Source organism: Antechinus flavipes, chromosome 6 (genome assembly GCF_016432865.1).
Source record: "Antechinus flavipes isolate AdamAnt ecotype Samford, QLD, Australia chromosome 6, AdamAnt_v2, whole genome shotgun sequence".
Lineage (NCBI taxonomy): Eukaryota > Metazoa > Chordata > Mammalia > Dasyuromorphia > Dasyuridae > Antechinus > Antechinus flavipes.
In genome coordinates this window covers 170089256-170111572 of record NC_067403.1, presented here as the reverse complement: position 1 = coordinate 170111572, position 22317 = coordinate 170089256, and the positions used below count along the sequence as shown (strand labels likewise).

The 22317-nt window shown below is 34.7% G+C and overlaps 1 protein-coding gene across 1 annotated transcript in view; it reads left to right on the top strand.

Moving 5' to 3' along the window:
- MOB1B (MOB kinase activator 1B) overlaps nucleotides 1-22112 on the top strand; it is a 61644-nt gene extending 39532 nt beyond the window's left edge. Inside the window, 4 exon segments of the mRNA XM_051966964.1 lie at nucleotides 2994-3087; nucleotides 10246-10379; nucleotides 15105-15268; nucleotides 16390-22112. Of these exon segments, the coding sequence (XP_051822924.1) occupies nucleotides 2994-3087; nucleotides 10246-10379; nucleotides 15105-15268; nucleotides 16390-16467 (470 nt within the window). The 3' untranslated portion in view covers nucleotides 16468-22112.
- The last annotated feature ends 205 nt before the right edge of the window (nucleotides 22113-22317 follow it).

Sequence of the window (22317 nt, the reverse complement as noted above, 5' to 3'; positions counted from 1 at the left end):
AAGTGGTTTTTGTATGGTCTCCTTTAAGACATGAGCGTTTATTCTTCCTTTAAAGAATGTTCTCCTTTTCCCCACTTGAAGAAGGAAGGTTAGAGTAGAATTCCTATTTATATTCAGCACATGTAATGTGACCCAATTATGTGTAGACCACTGATCAAGGTAAGACCGGGGTTAAATAAGAAAGAACTGGTGTACGGTAAGCTAGTACAGCACTTAAATTCTTACAAGACCAAACAATGTGTCTTTTTGTATGAGGAAGGTGAAAGACAAGTGCTTTACCAAGTCCCTCTTTGCTCCTGGGCCTGACAGGAGAATGAATATTTTCAGAATTGTATTACTTTGTCATTCCAGGTAAAAAATTAAAGTCTCCAAGACAGGGTATCTATGCAGGAGAGGTTAATGGAAGTGCTTGTAGAGGGGCATAATATGAAATAAACCTGGAAAACTAAGATGAAGCCAGATTGGGAATTCTTGATTTTAGAATCTGTGTATGCTAAGCTTAGACATTTGAACTTAAAGAATTTAAGCAAAGGAGTAGATCTGTTTTGCTCTCCACTAGTTAAGATAAATCTTGATATAGTATACTTTAAAGGAATAATTGGAGGCTGGAGACTGGTTAGGAGGCCATTGAGAAAGTATATGAAGTGGATATAGAATGGACAGGAAAGGATGGGTTGGAAAAGTAAGTTTTATTGGATAGGTTTTAAAAGTTGTGTGTAGAAGATAAGAAAAGTGGATGGAAGATTGAATATTAAGATATTGAATATGGGTTACTACTAGGCAGTGGTGGTTTAAATAATTAAATAAAAACAGATCAGAAGGGAAAGTGATTTTTTTCCTCCCCCTGAGGCAATTGGGGTTAAGTGACTTGCCCAGGGTCACACAGCTGCGAGGTGTTAAGTGTCTGGGTCACATTTGAACTCAGGTCCTCCTGACTTCAGGACTGGTGCTTTATCAAACACTGAGCCACCTAGCTGCCTCTGGGAGAATAATTTTAAGTAAAAAGATAACTACATTTGGTTTTTAAATGCATGAAGAAATTCAGTTTTAAATGTTACTATGAAACTCCCCTAAAATGTCAGGACTGGAGAGAGCATAAAGCTGTGAGGACGAATGAGACAGTCAGGGTAGATGGGAAAAGGGCTGAGGACACAGCCTTGGGAGCCAACACTAAAGGCTGGGTAAAGGAAAGGAGACCAATTAGGAGTCAGAAGAAAAGCCAGGAGCATGGAATGTCTCATAATACCTGGAAGGGGACACATTTAAAAGAATAGTGTGGTTACAAGTATACAATTGGAGAGAAATTAAGACAAAGGAGGACTGAGCAAAAAAGCATTGAAGGTGGATTTGATAACTAGGTAGCCCCACGTCATTGGTGTCCTTTGTGAGAATAGCATGGTAGGGTTGGAATCCAGATTGCAAAGGAGTGAAGTAGGAGGAAGAAATAGAAGTTTGTCAGTAAAAAGAAGTCAGAGGAGACCTGAACACATGTGTAGGCAGATGGTCTGGTACCAGTGGATTGGCAAAGATTGTAGATGCCTCCATGGGTAAGGACACAAGAATGGAGAAGCAGAGGATAGGTCAAGTTACTCAAGAGTTCTGAGATCTAGGGAGGGTGATTGAGAGAAGTCATGCTTGCTGGGCTCTGTCTTTTCAGTGAAACTCAGTTAGATAGTCTGCTGGGAACTCAAGAGCTGGAGGCAGAATGAGGATCTGGAAGAAGGAAGCATTACAGATCATCTAGTCAGACATCAGTATTTAAAGATGACAAGATAAAACCCAGAGGGGTGAAATCATTTGTCAGAGTCATATAGAAGTAGGTAGTAGAGAGATGTCTCCTGATTCTCAATCAGTCAGGGTTCTTTCAAACTCCTCAAGAGTTTCAGTGTAGGCTTTGGGGAACAAGGTAGAATTAACGAATAGACCTGGAATCAGATTGCTGAATACTATTGAGGGACTGAAGGCAAATGGAGAAACATTCATGTCCAGAGGGCTAGTTGGGGATGTTCAAGAGATGCCTCTTGTGTATGAGTTGGACTATCTGGCCACTGTAGTTTCTTCTAACATGATTCTATGATGGACTTATGATCTTGTTCATTGGAAGCTGCCTCCCCTCTGGCACAGTAAATAGAGCATTGATCCTGAGGTCAGGAGGATCTAAATTCAATTCTAGCCTTAGATACTAACTGAATGACCATGGTCAAGTCATTTAACCCTGTTTAACTTAGTTCCTTATCTGTAAAAAATGAACTGCACAGGGAAATGGCAAACCACTCCATTATCTCTGCCAAGAAAACTCCAAATAGGGTCACATCTAAATAGCAATACTCCTGACATAGGTCACAGTGCACCTGAGCCTTCCAGCATCGCTTTTGTTTCTATGTTTCACCAACTTTGCATGAACAGTTGATAGAAGTTGCCTTCTCCTCAGGGGAAATATAGTTTTTGAAAGACTTTTTATACCTTTCCAATGTCTTTTCAGTTGATAAAAGTAGCAAACCCATCTTTAAAAATGATCTTAGTTTATTCTGTCATTGATCTTCTTAAAATAAAGACAATCACAGTGGATTTGTGCCCTTTGAAAAGGATTACACATTGGAAAAATTACTTTGATTTTTTGAAAGTTTTGCTATTTTATTGAGGGAAAACTTTTATTTGTGACAGCAATCACTAAAATCCACAAAAATAATAAAAGAGTTTGCTAACTTTACCTTGCAGGGTTTATAAACAATGTAAAATCATCAACTGACTCTGTAGACTTGACAATAGCAGACATTTCAGAATTGAAATAAGACAAGGTAGTTTTATTTCAGATTAAGATAGTTGCATCACCTGGGTTATATTTCCATCTTCATTTATTTCATAAAGCTGAAGGAGGAAAAACTATTTGATACTTGAGGAATATAAAAAGTATTAGATTGAATATAATTAAAATTTAACTTTTCATTCTGTTCATTCCATTTCCATGAACTAATTCTTAAAATACTTTGCAGCTGTGGATTTCTTCAACCAGATCAATATGCTTTATGGGACCATCACAGACTTTTGTACGGAAGAGAGCTGCCCAGTGATGTCAGCTGGCCCAAAGTAAGACATTTGTGACCATTATTTGATGTACATTTTTTTATTTAATTACCCATGGGAGAGAGGGAAATAACAAACATCCAGGAAGAAAAGAAATACTTAAATATGCATGAATATTCCTGTTCATGTTATTCTTGTGCTTCAGATCCTGCTGTGACTTTGCAGTGCTTTATGCTGTAAGCTTAAACTCCTTAGTTTAAATTTGAGGGCCTCCATGCCATGTTCCTGTCCTCAATCTACCTTTCCAATTTTATTTCCTGCTGTGGAATGATGGAAAAAGTGTTGGCTTATCTTTGTGAGTGGCACCTCTTGGTTCCCCCATGTTCTCATCTATGAAATGATGGCATTGGACAGAGTGACTTCTGAGTTCTTTTTAGTTTTAGTGACTCTGTGCTCTCTCACTGTTGCTGGCTTCCTGTGTTCTCTGAATTGCATCAGACTTTTTTGCTGTAGGGCCTTTATTTCATGTGACTTGGCAAGGAGGAAGGCTACTTTTTAGTCAGAGATGGGGGGGGAGGGGAGATTGGAAGATGGTGTTGATGGGTGCTGAGATGAAAGAGAATGGCAAAAGAAGCTTGTGTCAAATGCTCTCAATTTTCTAAGTAAAATAAGAAGCAAAATCTTTAGCTTGGGAGAAGGTGGCACAGGAAGCTTAAGGAGAAAGAAGTTTGGAATAGATTGTTTAGGGAATGAGAAAGAATCGGTAAAGGGGGGAATGAAAGCACTGCCCCTCTGGGTGAAGGCCCAAGTGAGGATGGTTAACAGGCATTTGTAGCATTTCCCAGGCAACATAAATGTAAAACTTTATTCCCCAGATTTGTTTTGAAATGATTTTTAGATATTTCCTAAAAGGCATAGCAATTGTCCATAAAATTAGTTTTCCCATCTTGGGAACTCTTAGCATGGAACCAGAAGATTTCATAAGGACAGTCCTCACAGTATCTACATTATTGTAAGGTGATATAAGGTGATATATGTAAGGTGAAGAAGTCTCTTCATCCCCTAGGGGTTCAGTTTCCTCATTCATAAAATAGTAGGGTTGGTTAGAGTTGGTACAATTCCCCCCACTGCAGAGCTGCAGATCAGTTGTTGCTCTTCTTGGAAAGAACCCAGAGTTCCTTAAGAATCTAAGACAGAGGTCCACAAACTTTTTAAATAGGGGGCCAGTTCATTGTCCCTCACACTGTTGGAGGGCTGGACTGTAGTAAAAACATTATTTTGTGGGCCTTTAAATAAAGAAACTTCATAGCCCTGGGTGAGGGGGATAAATGTCCTCAGCTGATGCATCTGGCCTGCGGGTCATAATTTGAGGACCCCTAGTCTAAGAGAATAGAAGAAGGGACTTTTGTTCATTGTTGAGTGGTTAATACATGGGAGAGGTCATATTGAATCCAGATTTTCCTGACCTTTCAGCTTAACTACCCATTGTACCACACTGCCTCTCAAATAGTCAAATGTAGTGACTAAAGAAGTTAGGAAACCTTACATGATGCTATTTGCATTAAATTTTATAGACAATAGTAGACTTGTTTTATATTCTTTTCCAAGCCTCCTCAAGTTTTTTTTTTCCTTAACAAGACAGTTGGAGTTAAGTAATTTGCCCAGGATCACACAGCTAGGAAGTGTTTAGCTCTGAGACTAGATTTGAACTCGGGTCCTTCTGATTCCAGGGCTGATGCTCTATTCACTGCACCATCTACCTGCCTCTCTGTCTCAAGTTTTGATATCTTTTTTGTGGAGTAGTGCATTACTTTATAGTTATGCCTCCTATATTTATTCTTTCTTGTAACATCTAAATTAATAAATATAATCAGTAACATTCCACTAAGCTTGAAGAAGCCAAATCCTCATTTTATTGTAGTGACTAAAGAAACTTGCTGGTTAATTATTTTTATTTTTAAGGTGTTTATCTATAAAGTAAAATATTATAATTTTGCCTTTCTCATCTATAGTGCTCCCCTCCCCCTTCTTCTCATATAAGGAAATTTACCACAGAATGTATGTTTGGGAGTAGAATAGAAAAGACTTTTCAGCAGTTAACTATCTACTAGTTGCTTTTCTTTACTTCTCCTTTGTAATCTCAAATGCAAAGGGAAATTTTTGTTTAATGTAAAAGGAAATGCCTTACTTTAGATGTTGAACTTAATGAAGACCATAATTCTTATTGCAAAAATATGTCTCCTAGATAAGCTAATCAGTGTGCATAATAAATCAAGTCAGTACTTTTGCTTTGTGTTAGATTATTCATTATTTTGTCAATTATTATTTTGTTGTAAGGTAACTGACTTTGGTCAGACTTCCAACCTGCAGTTGCTACCTTTGGCTCTTCTTGACAGCTGTAAAGCATGGAAAAAGCTGGAGAAGTCCAAGCTTCAAGCCAAGAAGTGCTAAATTAGCCCACTCTATATTATCCAGAAGAATTGTGGGTCCTTGTGAATGTTAAACTATTTGATTTCCATTTTGTTTTGGCCCCCTATTTAAAAAGTTTGAGGACCCCTGTCTTAGACTCTTAAGGAACTCTGGGTTCTTTCCAAGAAGAGCAACAACTGATCTGCCGCTCTGCATTTCCATTAGTTTCCATTCAGTTCAGTAGAATATTAAAAAGTAATTGAATGCAGTTATTTGTGGGAATTTGGTACCAGTTGCTGAGGTAGTTACCTCAAACTTAGGTCTTTGGTAGGAAGTGACATGCTGCTGCCTCACTTTTGGACAATTCCTTCATAGCATTTTTTGATGTTTAATTTCCAACCTTAGGACTTGGGGGAAGACTATAAATAAGCCATTGCTGGACCTGAGAAAAATTTCATGGAATTAAGACAACATTTTTCAAACTAACATGGAATGCTTTGTAACTTGAGATATATTAACACGATTCATAAAATTCTTTTGGGAAGTTTGCAGGAATGGTTGGGACTATTAGGAAAATCTTAGAGCAAAATGGAATCTGTTTAAGGATATTTTTATATCATCTCAATGGAATGTACTACTCCTCGAGGATGCAAGGGCTGTTTCATTTTTATCTTTGTGTTCTGTGGGCCTCTTAAAGTGCTTTGTATAGTGCTTAATAAATGTTGAATTGAGTCAGATACTCCACTTCCTGCAAATATATGAAGTTAGTCGAGATTCTTTGGATTCATTCTTACCTTCCTTAAGCAATAGTGGGATTGCTTTGGAGAAGTACTTTAACCATAAACTAGTCAATCATCAGGAAGCAGTACTAACTTTTCCAATTTGTACTTCTTGGTGAAAGACTGTTTCTCTCCAAGAAAATTAAATTCACTCTATTTTAGTCACTAAAAGAAATCAATAAAATATTCCATAGTAGTGAAATTTCCCTGCTTCTTCTTATTTATTCCTTTCTAACCATTACCCATAGGTTACATGATAGTATATTTCTTCTTTGGCTCTTTTGTTGTTTACCAGGTATAGAGGGGAGGTTATGAGGGTTGGTATGTAGTACGTGGCGATAAGGGAAAATGAGAGTGAGGAATCCTAGTGTGAAGTTATGGGACTTGACTTCAAATCTGTTATTTTTGGAAAATTGTCAGTTTCATCATCTGCAAAATGAGGCATGAGTCCTAAGGTGTATTCCAGCTTTGCATCTTTGGTCCTTAATGAATTATATAAAAATAATTTTGCTGGCTTTTAGATTTTCCCAGTCTCTTAACAGCATAAAGATACTGGAATTGTCACTCATTTTTCATATTAGCTGTTTTGCTTCAGAGTTCCATAGAATTCTTTAATGAAGATAAGTGCGATTTATTTCTCATTTGTTTTTAAATTTAAACATTTTTTTAAGAGAGATGCCTGGAAGGACAGTGAAACCTCAATTTTAGCACACCTAAAAAGCCATTGCCCTCCATGACTACTTGAGCAGTTTAGGTCATTCTTGTCAGTTTTGCCTTTTCAGCTACTTCCTTTGCCTCATCTCTTCTTTAGTCTCATGTTCTTTGATTTTGAGAAAGTAAAGTACTTTGTCAATTTTTGTTTTAAGTGCAGAAATTTGGGATTTCATGCAATGATTTCTTATAATCCTATATAGTTTAATAATTTAAAATTTTAATCTTTGTTGTCTAAGGAGGTTTTTGGCTTGAGTAGTATTCCTTTAGGTGTGGTCTTTTTGAAAAGTGATGGCTTCTTTTAATAGCAGATTGCTTACAGAACATAGTTAGCAATTGATTCATCTTGAGAACAGGACCATTTGGTATGAGATATTGGTGGGTCAGCGTTCTAATATTAGTCCTATCAGTACTACCATATGTGGGTGTTATTAGTTTTCTTCAGTTTATCTTTGAAAACAGATATTTCTCTCCTTGCCATTTAAATGTCATATTGGGGGAGGTACTTTTGGTCATGCATTTTTTTTTTTTTTTTTGGAGTACTGTTGACATACTAGTTTATTTATTTATTTATTTGTTTGTTTGTTTGTTTTTATTACTTTTTATTGATAGAACCCATGCCAGGGTAATTTTTTACAGCATTATCCCTTGCATTCACTTCTGTTCTGATTTTTCCCCTCCCTCCCTCCACCCCCTCCCCTAGATGGCAAGCAGTCCTTTACATGTTGAATAGGTTACAGTATATCCTAGATACAATATATGTGTGCAGAACCGAACACTTTTCTTGTTGCACAGGGAGAATTGGATTCAGAAGGTATAAATAACCCGGGAAGAAAAACAAAAATGCAAGCAGTTTATATTCATTTCCCAGTGTTCTTTCTTTGGGTGTAGCTGCTTCTGTCCATCTTTGATCAATTAAAGCTCTCTGTAACAAAGAGATCCACTTCCATCAGAATACATCCTCAAACAGTATCGTTGTTGAGGTATATAATGATCTCCTGGTTCTGCTCGTTTCACTTAGCATCAGTTCATGTAAGTCTCGCCAGTCCTCTCTGTATTCATCCCGCTGGTAATTCCTTACAGAACAATAATATTCCATAACATTCATATACCACAATTTACCCAACCATTCTCCAATTGATGGGTATCCATTCATTTTCCCGCTTCTAGCCACTACAAACAGGGCTGCCACAAACATTTTGGCACATACAGATCCTTTTCCCTTCTTTAGCATCTTTTTGGGGTATAAGCCCAGTAGAAACACTGCTGAATCAAAGGGTATGCACAGTTTGATAACTTTTTGAGCATAGTTCCAAACATACTTCTGTTCTTAAAGCTGTGTGTGCACATGAACATAAATCCCTTTCCTCCTTTCATTGATGTCCCTTCTAAAGTATTTTAAAAATAGGGCTACTTTTTCTTTTATTGGCTTGGCCTTAAATGTTAGAAAAGCCTTTGTTTTGACCTAACTGTATAGTTTGGTAGACATTATTTATTGTTAAGTCTACTACACCACTAGCATAAATGATCAAAACTAGTTGATGTATCTTAGTAACTTAGTATTACTTAGCATTAATATTTAGTGAGAAGGATTGAGTGATGGTGATAATTTTAGATTTTCTTAGATTGGCTGCTTAAACTAATACTATTTAACATATCATTAGATAAATAAAGGAGGCCATGCTTTTATGAAGCTGTATCAACCTGTCCCTGAAACCAAGGTCTGAAACTAAAAGGGCACCTAAGATATTTGAAATGCAAGCACAAGAATTAAGAAAAAAGGAAAAGCAAATACATTTGAGCATTAAAATGAGCTCTAGAAAAAAAACCTGGATGACACTGGGAGGTACATGCTGTTATCTTCTTCATTTTACAGATGAGGAAACTGAAGCAGATAGCCTCAGGTTGCTTACCTAGGGTCAAGTAGTTGGTGTCTAAGGCTGGATTTGAACTTGTGTCTTGTTGACTCGGGTCCAGCCATCTGTGCACTGTGGTGCCACTTCATTGATATAATATTAAGAAAAAAAAAAAAACAATCCAATAACACGGAGTAACACGTGCAAAAGTTATTCCTTTTGCTGTTGTCATCTTTGATCCCTTCCTTTAAAAAGGGACATAGAGAAATGCAGACACCCAGAGCTAAACAGATTATTTCATATGAAAAGGAGAACGCACTGGTTCTAAAGTGTTTGGAGCAAACTAGGTGCTCTTTCTGTCCTCAGAGGATCAGAGCATTCTTTCACCACCTGGAGTTGGAGGTAATTTGAGGTTAGGAAGGTACTTTAGAGGTAATCTTATTTTGTAGATGCGGAAGCTCAGTAATCTTCTGGTAAATTTTGTCTTTTCTCTATTGAACATTCTACTCCTAAAATCACTGGTTATGGCATTTTAATTAGGTAATACATGTCACAGTTCTTCCTCCTCAGATTTGCCATAGATAGTCATTTTATACTTTGGATTCAAAACAAGGGAAGAAGAACTCAAAATAAACTTGAAAGCTCTTCAAATTGTAATTTACCAATAGTTCTTGTGTTATTCACCTCAAATTTATGAAAATGGAATAGTATATTTGAAGATAACAAGGATCTTATTTGGGAGAGTAGGATTAATTTCCTAAACAATTCATATTAAGTTAGAAGTAATAGTAGAAACATTGTCTTTGGAAAGTGACATCTTATCAGTGTAGAATTGAAGTTTTCATTTACTCCTTAGTTAAACATCCAAATTCTCAAATATGCTTGAGTTAATCAATTGTTTGCAGGTTTCGGTATTCTGTATTGCCAGTAATGACTTTTTGGGGTGGGGATGGGGGTAAGAATGGCTTGTGTAACTTTAAATTGAAGGTTTTCAGAAAAGTTTGTTGAAACATTTTACTCATTTATACTTTACCACTCCCCTCTAAAAGCCCCAAAACCAGTAGCAGATGTCTCCAACAAACACCTTAAAACTAATTGATAAGACCTAACTTATATGGGGAGGAATCCTTTTCAGCTTAGCAAAACAAACTACTGAAAGAAATCAGTATGAAATAGAAAAGTAAACAGTTCATTCCACTCTGACATTTATATAAATGTCTGACCTAGAGGTTATGAATGATAGTGGAAATAACAAGAAGGGGGTGGGCAGGCTTGACCTCGGCATGGGAAGATTGATATGTTGGCCATATCCCAATAATAACAGTTTGTCATAAAACCCAAAGCTAAATATGATATGGAGATGATATCAATCCCTGATTAGTATTTTTAGATTATTTGGGAAGAAAAATGGATTTCTTTTAAAGCAAATATGTATATGTTGACATCTTATGTCTTTTCTAATTCAGATATGAATATCATTGGGCAGATGGAACTAACATAAAGAAGCCTATTAAGTGCTCTGCACCAAAGTATATTGATTACCTGATGACTTGGGTACAGGACCAGTTGGACGATGAGACATTGTTTCCATCCAAAATAGGTAAATTCACTTGTGGTGTGTGCATACAGGGATGTCATATAGAATTCATCATGCTTATGAGAGCACTGTCTGTCTTCTCACTCTTTTTTTCTACTGCCTCATGGGGGATGGTTTGCTTGCATTGAGATGAGTAGAATAACTCCAGAGGAAATATTATGTACTTCCTAATCTGAAAGGTAAAATGTGGGTTGTTTTTTTTTTTAGATCATTCATAAATATTTAATGAATATTCTAGGAACTAGTTATAACACAACTTTCATTTTAAAACAGCTTTGGCTTTTAAAAAAATTGTAATTTTTAAATACACATTATTTTTATTTCTGACACCCATTGAGAAGACAGGAAGAACAAAGTTCATCACAAATATACATGCAAAACAAATTTCCACAGAAGACAAGTCCAAAACAATTAAAAGGAAAAGTACATACTGTAATCTGCATTCAGAGTTCACCTCTCTCTTCTCTGGAAGTGGGCATCATGAGGCCTTTGAAACTATAGTCGAACATTAGGCTTTTAACAAAAAAGTTCGTTGGTAGTTGTTTGGGTTTGGTGTGATTTCATCAGTATATGAAATTCCCACTAAGAAAATTCATTTTCCTGATGAAGATTATGAAATCTGTGATTAAATTTTATATTGTTTAGAGCACTAAGAAGTTAGGAAACAACTAAGTCAGAGGCCAAGCTGGAACCCAAATTTTCCTTGACTCTAGTGCTATGAAGATATATCCTGTTGCTTCTCACTAAATTTTTAGTTAGAAAATTTTTGCACATTTTTCCTTATCAGATTCTAGAAAAAAGTAACTTCTTACTCTCTCCATTAATGTTATTTCATTTTCTTAAATAACATATGGCATTCTTGATTAAAATTTTTCATGAATTTGTTATCTATTCAAAGACATCTTTTTTATCTGGTAGAAATGATCATCATAAGAGTACTGGATGGGACTTACTATATAACATGCTGCTCAGGAAGTTCACTTATTAAAAAAAACCAACAGAAAGAAAGACTTGTTGGTAGGCAAGCAATTGCTATCATTAATTTATTTTTGAAACACTTATTGAATCCTTTAATTCATGTGAGTCCTTGGAGAATTGGAGTCCTATGCTAACTATATGAAGATTTAAATGTCTTATTTTGTATATCTGTGATTTTGAATGTATACATTCAACATTTTTAGCTTCTAGAATATTTAGAGAGAAAGCTGTAGGTTTTTTGTAGTAAATTTACACTCTTAACTAATTTTGTTGACAAGTAATTTGCTCACCCTTACAAGTGTTTTGTCTTGATCATTTTCCATAGCAAGTTTTAGAAAAGTCTTAGTGATTTATATTTTTCTAATTTTAATGGTTGATAAGCCTATAAATGTGCTACAAAATAGAAAGATTTAGTTTGTTGAACAAGAATAAGGGGAAGAGTGAGTACTTTAAACATAACACGATATTTTTTTTTTTTGTAATCAGTATATTTGTGATGTTGAATAAATGTTAGAATTACAAATAGTAGTGATTAAAAAATGAAGTACTATTCTAGAAATCAAACTATGTGAGTTTGAAGAGGTACTCTGTCCTATGTGCTGTAACCTTGGATAGGGATTGCTTCCTTTTTTCCTAAAACAGTAGGTGTGGAAAAGGTTGTAGTAATTAGAGGGGGGGAATTATTCATACCATTTTACTATGGCTCCAAATTGGGTGGCTGATTTTCTTTCATGATGGATTGGCAAAAGATTATCTTTTCAAATATAGCTTTTCCATTTATAAAACAATAATAACTGCTATACAGATTTGTCAAAAAATGGCAATAGAAAAAACCTTATAAAACTTAGGTATGGAATGGCAAATATTTATCTAAAGTGAAAGGAAGCATTATTTTTAATGGGGAAACATGAGAAGACTTCAGTTTGACAAATACAAGAGTACTTATTGTAATTTTATAAATGTGTGTAGGAAAATCCAGAGAAATCAGTAAAGAAACAAGTATCTGGATGCAAAATAAAAATAAACACAAAAAATGATTAATAATTCTCTATGTAAATGTAACAAAATCCAAAAGGAAATAATAGAAGAAGTCTCCTTAGAGGGAGCTGTTCATCAGTATAAAGTAGATTTCATATATTCAAAGTTGAATGCATTATAATTTCCTATAAATGAGACAGTGATTCTAAAAGCTTAGGTTTAAAAAGATACAATGAAAAGAACAATGTAATCAGTTTGACTGTCATCAGTGTTGTCTATTGACTAAAACCTGATATTACTAAAACTTAATGAATGTTTGCAAATTAGGAGAATAGATTGGTATAACTTTATTTTTGGCTATTTAAAAGATCTTGGCATCAGAAGACCTGAATTCAAATTAAGCCTTAGATACTTACTAACTGTGTGATCCTAGACAAGTCACTTATCTTTTGCCTGCCTCAATTTACTCATCTAGAGTTTCTGTCTCTGGATTATTGTAAACATAAAATGAGATAATATTTGTAAAGCACTTCTGCATAATGCTTAGCACATAGTAGGTATCAAATAAGTCCTTGTTTGGTTCCTTCCTCACCTACATTCAAAGAAACCATAAAGTTATTTGAGAATTGGTTTACTGATCTATACTTAAGACATATAAATACAATTTAAAAACATTCAAAGAAATTTTTTAAAAAAGCAATTAGAGAGGATCTTCAGTGCTCTTGATTGTGCCCCAGTGATACAATAAAAGTCTTGATCCTACTAAAAAGCAATTTGCAGATTTAGTCTTAAACTAATCAAACTACCAAGAGGAACTAGACAAAATTATAACAGAATTAGAGGGGCAAAATTGCAATATCTCAAGAGAATAATGGATTAGTAATGAATAGAAAGTAGCATTATGGTGAATGGAGAGACATCAAGGTATATTATAAAGCAGTAATGATCAAAACCTTAGATCATAGACTTAAAACTAGAAAGAACTTTAGAGGTCATTAAATTAACTCCTTCATTTTACAGATGAGAGACCTGAGGCATAGAGAGGTCAAGTGATCTCCCTTGACCAATAAGTAGCTAAGGCAGGAAATAAGGTTTTCTTGACTCCAAATTCAGCCTTCTTTCCATTATACCAAGTTGCCCCTACTATTTCATATTGGAGAGAGACCGGGAGGGAGAGAGACTGAAATTGACTAGATATAGAAGAGTCAAAAATAAATGACAGTAAATCAGTGTTCAAGAATATAAATTACTTAAAGAACCAACCATTTTTCTTTTTTACAAGAATTGCTTGGAAAATGGAAGTCAGCTGGCAGCAAATGGGGTTATACCAGCATTTTGAATCATGTGCCACATACTACATTATGCTCAAAATGGACACATTATCTCAATTTTAAAGGTTATATAATAAGTGAGAAGAGAGGCAGAGGAGACCTTTTACAGCTGTGGCTATAAGGAGAATTCTCAACCAAATAAATTCAGTGACAGCTATGTAACTTTAGTCTCTTGAAATTAAACTTTTTTTTTTGTGTACATAAAAATAACTGAGGATAAGAAGTGAAATACTTAATTGGGAGAAAAAAATGAGCACTTAACATCTCTGATAAAGGTCCAAGGTAATAAGCACATATAAAGGAAGTGACACAGTTATGTAAGAACAAAGATAATTTTCCCTTGGATGAATGGTTCAAAGGATATGAGGAGATAGTTCTTAAAAGAATAATAGGAAACTTAATTCAAAATGAAAGTCTACAGGCTTGAAAACTACATGAGCTTTTGCAGTTGCTGCTACTTCATTGAAAAGTCGTTGTTGGGTGCAAATCTGAGTGGACTGCTACCTCTCCTAAATCTAGATTGTTGGCACATTCAGCAACCCTGAGCATCATGCTTCCATTGTCATGGCATGAAAATAACTTACATGAAGAAAGGCAGATGAATACAGTCTGAGGTTCCAGCTCACATTCAGCCAATTGAACAAGATGACAAAAGATGGATGTAGTTGGAGGAACTCTGTTGCTTGGATTGTAAATTGGTCCAGCCATTCTGGAAAACAGTTTGAAATCATGATAAGCAGTTACAAAATAGCCACCCTTTGACTTAAGGATCCCACTAGCAGGAAAGATACCCTAAGGAAGTGATTTAAAAAAAAAAAAAAGTTCCATTATACATTGAAATGTCAGCATTTTTTAATAGCCATTAAGAACTGGAAGCACTAATTGGGAAAGTGCTAAACAGATGTGGTAAATGGATATAAGAGAAGATTAATTTGTTGTAAGAAAATGAATATGAAGAGTAATCTTGAAACCTGGAAATTGTGTAAACTCATATATACAGTGACTATAACAGTCTGAAAATCCCAAATGAGTACCATGTGCAGTGATTGTAATGACCAAGTTGGTCTTGGAAGATAAAGTAAGATGATGCACCTCCACCTCTCCTTCCTGTGAATGGGGTGGGTGGTTGGTGCAGAATTTTACATGGACTGGCCAATTTGATGTGCTCCTTAATTTTGTTAAAGTATATTTATTTTTATTTGCTCTGAAAAAAAATCATATAAATAGATGACTATCTCATTTATGAGCTAAATAGATGAGTGAAAGGATATATTTGGAAATAAAGATAATATTAAAAATACAAGTGATATCAGTAAAGATTAAAAAAAAATAAGAAATTGCTTCTCATGATGTGATTTTTATACTTTACTCTCTCCTGTTATAAAATTGGGTTCTTCTTTACTGTTTACTACTATCTGTTTTCTATCCTTTCATTTTTCAGGTGTCCCCTTCCCAAAGAACTTCATGTCAGTGGCAAAAACTATCCTGAAGCGTTTGTTTAGGGTGTATGCACATATTTACCACCAGCACTTTGACCCAGTGATCCAACTACAGGAAGAAGCCCATCTTAATACATCCTTCAAGCACTTCATTTTTTTTGTGCAGGTGAGTTGACTATGTCAAGCTTTTAAACTTGAAACATAGAGGACCTAGAAATGCCATGTGATGGTGCTGTCCCTCTATGCCCTCTCCTCCCCAATATTATATCTACATGACATCAGTTTTCTTCTATTCGAAGTTACTTTAAAGATTTCAACCAACTGTCAAATTGATCTTGGCATATACAGGGCACTTAATAAATGCCTTTTTGATTGTTTCTTGATCTAAATAAACTCTTAGCACCCAAACGTTAGTCCAAAACAGTTCTATAGTCCCATCTTATATGTACCAAGATAGAGAGTGTACAAAAACTCTTGGGAAAGTGAAAGCAATGTGCTTAGTGGTTAACTTCTCAGAACTTTTCAGCATCTCCTAACATAAGCCAGTTTTCCTGAATCAGGCCTTGGAGGCAGATAAAACCAGTTGATTTTGCAGTTATGACTGCTAGTGTGTCTGTTATAGCACCCCGTTCTAGAAAAACTTTCATTTATGTCCTTTAGCAATCAGGTGGATATCATTGCAATAATCTTACTTCTTTTTTCATCATTCAATTAAAACTACTTTCTCCAAAGCTCTCATGATTTCTTAATTATCAAATCTCATGGCCCTTTTTTGAACCTTATCCTTCCTGACTTCTGTGTAACAGATAATACTGTTGACCATTCTCTTTCTACATAGTCTCCTCTGGGTTTTTGGGACAATAATATTCTTCCTTGGTTCTCCTACCTGTCCAATTACTCTTTCAGTCTCCATTGATGGTTTATTATCCATATCATGTCCCCCAACCATAAGTTTCTCAAGACTCTGTGTTAGGTCCTAATCTTTTCCCTTTCTCTTCTCTCACTTGGTGACCTAATTAGCCCATTTATTTAATTGTGTCTTTGTATATGAAACTTCTGAATTCCAGACATGCATCTCTATCCTCCTATTGAGTATTTTAAGTGATCATCACAAACAGCTATAAAAACCGACTTCAGGGATTTGACTCAAAATTCCTGCCTATTGAGTATTTTAAACTGAATGTCCTTTCTCCCCAAACACCCACTTCATATATATGAAAAATTTCTGTTGAATGAAAATACATGTAAAATATGTTAATCTTGTCTTTTCTGTTTTGGATCATATAGGAATTCAACTTAATTGACAGAAGAGAACTTGCCCCACTCCAAGAACTGATCGAAAAACTGACCTCAAAGGACAGATGAGGGATGGAGGGCTATTTCAATCATATTTTGCTTAAATCAGGCTCTTAGGAATATATATTTGGGGTTGTTATTTGGTTGGGTGGTTTGGGGTTTTATTTTCCTTTATTTTTCGTTATTTTTTTTCCTCCTAAATAAATGAAAACCTTTTCTGTTACTTTAGAGGCACCCAAAATCCATTCTGTATGCTTTTGGTGGAGCACAATCTTTTTTCTTAGTGACATACAGTGGTGTGGACGTTTTTCTTTTTGTTTGGAATTTGGGAAAGAGACAGAGATAGGGTTTGCCTCCTTGTAGGTTTTTAGCTGATGTTGTCTGTGTGCTTGACCCTACTGGTGGATGGGTTCTACATGGTGTAAATTGTGACCCATTCATAACATAAAAGACTAACCTTCTTAAGTGCCTTGGCAGAAGGCTCACTTCTGAGGTGCAAAATGCAAATGTAGTAGACTGAGCATTGCTGAACACAATGGACTGCTCACTTACCTACAATGCTTGGTGATGACATTTCTGTTAGATTATCTAATTTTTAAAAAGCCATAGTTTGCCTAAATTGGTGATCTCCAGCTTTTAATACATGAAGAAACAATTCTTGAAGATGTGAATGTAGATCTTTAAAAGAAAAAAAACAACCAGAAATAACATTTTCAGTTATTTATGTTAGTGATGGTGGTGTTGATGTATGTTACTCTGTTCACCAAATGTTGAAAGTTCTATTATGAGCAGGTCTTTCTACCCCGGTAATGTCTGTGATATTGAAACTGAAGGGAGCTAGAATGTGTTATCATTCCAGCATGGCTCTTCCATACGACAAATGCCTCTACTATAGATCATAAAGTATTTATTGCCACATTCTGAGATGATGTAGCCAGCCCCATCTGGGAGGTTTCTTACCAGTTGCCAAATGAGCCATAAATCTCCTTCCATTGTGAAGAGAATCAAAAATATTTCCACTGAAATAATATTTAAAACCCATGAAACCAGTACCAAGGATAAATTTTCTTGTAAACCCAGTCTCTGAGAAATCCTTCTCTTGTACTTTGGAGCCAACTCCCATTAGTAGAGAATTAAATACATCTTTATTCTCATCATAGATATTAAGGATGAAATTGAAGGAGAGTTATTAGAAGTACTTGTTACTTTTCAACACTTCCATTTATTGGATGGAGCTGTTGTGTTTGTCACGAAAGAATGATGACCACATTTAATGACATTCTTTTAGCTGCTTTCTGCTGGCCCTTTTTGAAGGTTGGCTTTTTATTTTTTTTTTTTAAACCAGCTAGTTTCTAATGGCAAAAGAATTCTACTATGTAATGTAATTAGGTATCCAAAAAAGTGACTAATTTAAAACTAACATCAGTTTTCAATGGGTTCCATCCTTTTGTAACAATTTAGTAAAGTGAATATTTTGTACATTGTGTTCTTATGAAAACTCCCAGATTTCAATTCTGTCTTCTCTGATACCACTGTCTGCCTCCTGGAACTGGATAAGTTCAGTCCTCCCTGATTTCTTCTTGCAAAATAATTCAAATTAATAGCACTTTGGGTTGTTTTCCTAATAAACAGAGCACTGATATGATAGATGTCATTAGCATCATTACTACCTAGAACTGCCTTTTTGCAATGTTCAGCAAAATTTGTCAAGTGTCAGCAATAGACAGTAATGTTTGGCAGAGATGCATCCATCAGTTATTGGTAATACTTATGTGGCACAGCAATAAGAGACAGTTGGGATACATATGTCTCCTTTAAAGAAAAAAAAAAGTTTCTTGTAATTATCCAGATAGATATTAACTGAAACATTTAATTTAGAAACAACTGGGTGCCAAGTGGTTTAGGGATCTGCAGAGGATCCCATCTGCACAGGGAAATAAAGCACAAGGTCACCCAAGTGGTCTTCCATATCACATTTCAACTCATGTAAATTCACTAACAGCAGGGTTGCAATAGCCAAGTAGAAAGAGAATGGGTGAGAAAATTATTCTTGTATCTGATAAACTTCATGTAGCACTGTTACGTTGAAGTATAATAATTCTCTTAGATAATTTTGTAAGTGTACATTGATTTCCCAGTATTTATGGATAAGATTTTGTTCTCAATTGTGCCAGAACCTCAGGTACCTGCCTCTGGGTACTCCTTTCATCAAAGACATTGGGATTTGGAGGATGCTGCTACTGTTTCTATGTGTTTTAAGTAGAGAGGCTATCATTAAGAAGGGATCTGGCTTATACTCCTTGGTTCTCTATATGTCTAGAAAGTAGAAATTTCCTTTACACACAAAATCAATTATTTTAAGATAAATTGTTTAATGGTGATTTCCCTCCTTCCCCCACTCCTCTCCCCCCCCCCCCCCCCACACACACACCATAAGAAGATATAAAATCCATGTTAGTAGCAGATTTTGCTTCAGAAGTTAATCAGAGATCTCTGTTTTTCAGGCCTTACTCATCTCTTGACCTGAATTCACAAATATTTTTACTGAATTTACCTTTAAATTCCATTGGAAAGATTAAAAGAATACCACTAATGATATTTCTTTAAAAACAAAATAAATTGAAAACCTAACCTAGATACCCTTGGTTAAATTTTAACATGCTAGAAAATTTTAATGATTGGATAAGCTTTTAGTTAGTCAGACATTATGTTACTGACTCAAATTTTTAAAGCTCTCTTTTTTCCTTTCATTTTCATAGAAGTCATGTTGTTGAGTCATAACATAGATATGAAGCCTGAAAAGTAAAAACCACAGATTAGATAGTGAATGTATTTAGTTTACTACATGATAGGTAACCAATTGCCTGGTTTACCCAGAGAATCCAAGTGCTATAGCACCATAGTTATTCTAATTGGAAACAGATGGTTTGGATATTTTGAAATTCATGAGATTCCATTTTAGTTATTAGTTTTAAGCTTTTTTTAACCAATTATTTTAGGTTAGAGTTCAAGTAGTGTCACAAAAGTTCCTTTTTTCTAGAAAGATAGGTATTTAATGGTTTTTCTGCTCACCAATACTTATTGAGGTGAGAATTTAGGCAGAATTTAATAATGTATGGCTATTTTTTTTTAAAAAACATTTCAACTGTTATAGACAGTAACTTTTATTCATCCAAATGTTTCCTCATTTGGGGATGCTACTACCATCATTCAAAATGTCTTTGGAATTACTCTTTTGGAATTTCCTTCAGAACCAATTTACTAGCCATGCAAGAAAGTCTGTATCATTACCTTACGTTAATTACATTACAACTATATCTTCATTTGAACTAAAACTAGTATAATTCAGCTTATTTATTTATTCATTCTGCTTGCCTGTGGGTGATTTTTGATTACTTCCCCAAAATGATATCCATCCTTTAATACAAAGATTTGTGAACATGAATGATTCTCAAAAGACTGTTAAGGGTTTTGAAGGCAACTTGAGCTCCCAAGATGGTTTTAGCAATTGTGTTATTTGAATCATTGTATGACCTCCCAGATGGACTTACCTTCATTTGGCAATAGAAATTCTGGTAATTTTTAAGAAATTATTCTATTATCTTTTAATCCTGCATCACAAAAATAAGTTCCCAAGTACATTGACATTCAATGCTACAAAGATCATAGATCCTATTTGTCAATATGGGACAGTTTTGATTAGGAAGAAGTGTAGACAGATTCAAGTGATTAAGGCAAAGGAATTCAGGAGAAATACACTGGACGATCTTCATCTGTCCTATCCATGTCCTTGTTCACACAAAATGATAATAAAAGACTGGAGATCACAGTATATGAGAAGCCTATTGCATAAACATTGTACTTTTAGTTGAGTTTGAAGTTTAAATCCATGCAGCATTCCTGTTTTTATTATACTTATTGCTTTTATTTTTGAATATCTTTTTTGAAAGACATGGACCATATATTATAGTTATTCTTTGAAAATCTGGGCACATAAAAATAAAATCCAGTTTGTTTTGAAACTAAACTGGATCTGTGAACAAAATGATCCTTTGAAACAGTTTTCAATTTCTGTAGAACAGGATTCTCCGTGTTTTGTTTTGAACATAAGTATCAGAGTTTTGTGTGGTATTTTTAAAATGCAGGACAGAAATTATTGTCTTTTAGCTACTACCAAGTTTGTCCATAAGTTTTGGATGTCAACATTTAGAGGTAAAGATACCTCTAAATTGATTGAAGAGGATTGAAGAGGAACCTTTACATTGTAATTGTAAAAATGAAACAAAATTCTGAACACAGATTATTTTATATTTTTGTTACTGGTAGCTGAAGTTATGTTTAAATGGCTTTGAAGGGAGAAAAAGATATTACAGGTTAGAGTTCCAGTAGTGTCACAAAAGTTCCTTTTTCTATCTGACACAAAAGAGAACTTGGAAAGTTTCACTTCTTTAAAAAAATTAGAAGCATTGACTAATCTTAATGTATTCTTACACTTTCTCTTTTCCTCCCCCCTCCTTTTTCAGGTAAAGTTGCCTATGTGCTGCTATTAATATCCTGTACCTTTCTTCCCCAACTTTCCTCCCATTAGATATTTGGGTCATGATAGCCAACATTCTTGGTGATTTTGAACCATTATTGATACAAAGGTTTGGGTTGTTGTGTTGGAAAATTAACATCCTTACAGATGTTTATAAAGATGACTTATTTGGGTTCTATTAGGAGCTCTTTAAAGTCTGCATCATTGAAGTACCAATTACTGATGATTAGATTGCTAGTGATGAAATGGTATTTTGTTTTGTTTTGTTGTTATTCTTTAAGACAATACTTATTTCTCTTAATAGAGAAAGGAGTAACATCGGATTCTGGCTGGATGATTCTTGTTTTGCACATATTTTTTCCTTTAGCTGAAATGCAGTTCTTCTGAATGTTTCAAAATAAATTGTAGGAAGTGCATTTTCATTTTAAGAACACTTTCAAAATTGTTCTTCATAGATCATTGTATTTTTCAGAGGTTTTTTTTTTTTTTTTTTTTTTTTTTGAGGCATCCACTAACTGTAGTTTGTTATTTTTGTACATGTCCAACCTAGGATTCAGGGGGCACTATTTGTCCAGGAATGCTTCTCTTTGAATTCGTCTGTGCTTGGAGGGTGTATTTACTATGTTACCACTAGCTCTCAAAATATGAGACAAGAAAAGAATGTAGTAAATGCATATGGCAGTTTCTGAATAAATGAAAATTTCTTTAGGTGAAAGCAAGAATAATAAAAGTGCAAGATCATTCTTATTTCAACATACATGTTATGTTTACAGTATGTTAGACAATTATAAAATCTATAAGGACATGATCCCTGTTGTCATGGAGAGAGTCATATCCACTTTATATTAAAGCAGCTTGAAGAAAAAAAATAGATGTAAAATATGAAATACATTATGAGAATTTATAAGCTAACTGTGCCAATCTTACTTCAGTTTGTAGTTATTAATGGTTATTATCTTAGGTTATAACAATACATCATATTGATTCTAAAAAGAGGGGAAAATGAATGTCAAAAAAGATTCATAACATGTTTTATTTGAGAGATGTAAATAATATATACAGATTGTGGTATGTAATGAGATGAGGAAGTATTTAAATTTTAGGATTTTTTTCCCAGTAAGAAACTGAATGCTGTTTATAAGAGAAAAAATGAATAAATAGTTATGTTTGGCCATGATTTATTGTGCTTGTCTTTTGAATAATTATGTCTGTTTTTATACACACACAAATTAGTGGGATTTTTGTGTTTTGGTGGTGGTGTCTTAAGGGAACACAGTCTAGTCTTTAACCCTGTGGGTTCACAGGTGTTCAGAGGTGATCAGACTGGCTCTGGAGAACTGATTCAGAATTAATCAAACTCACTAGAAAAAAGATTTTTATAA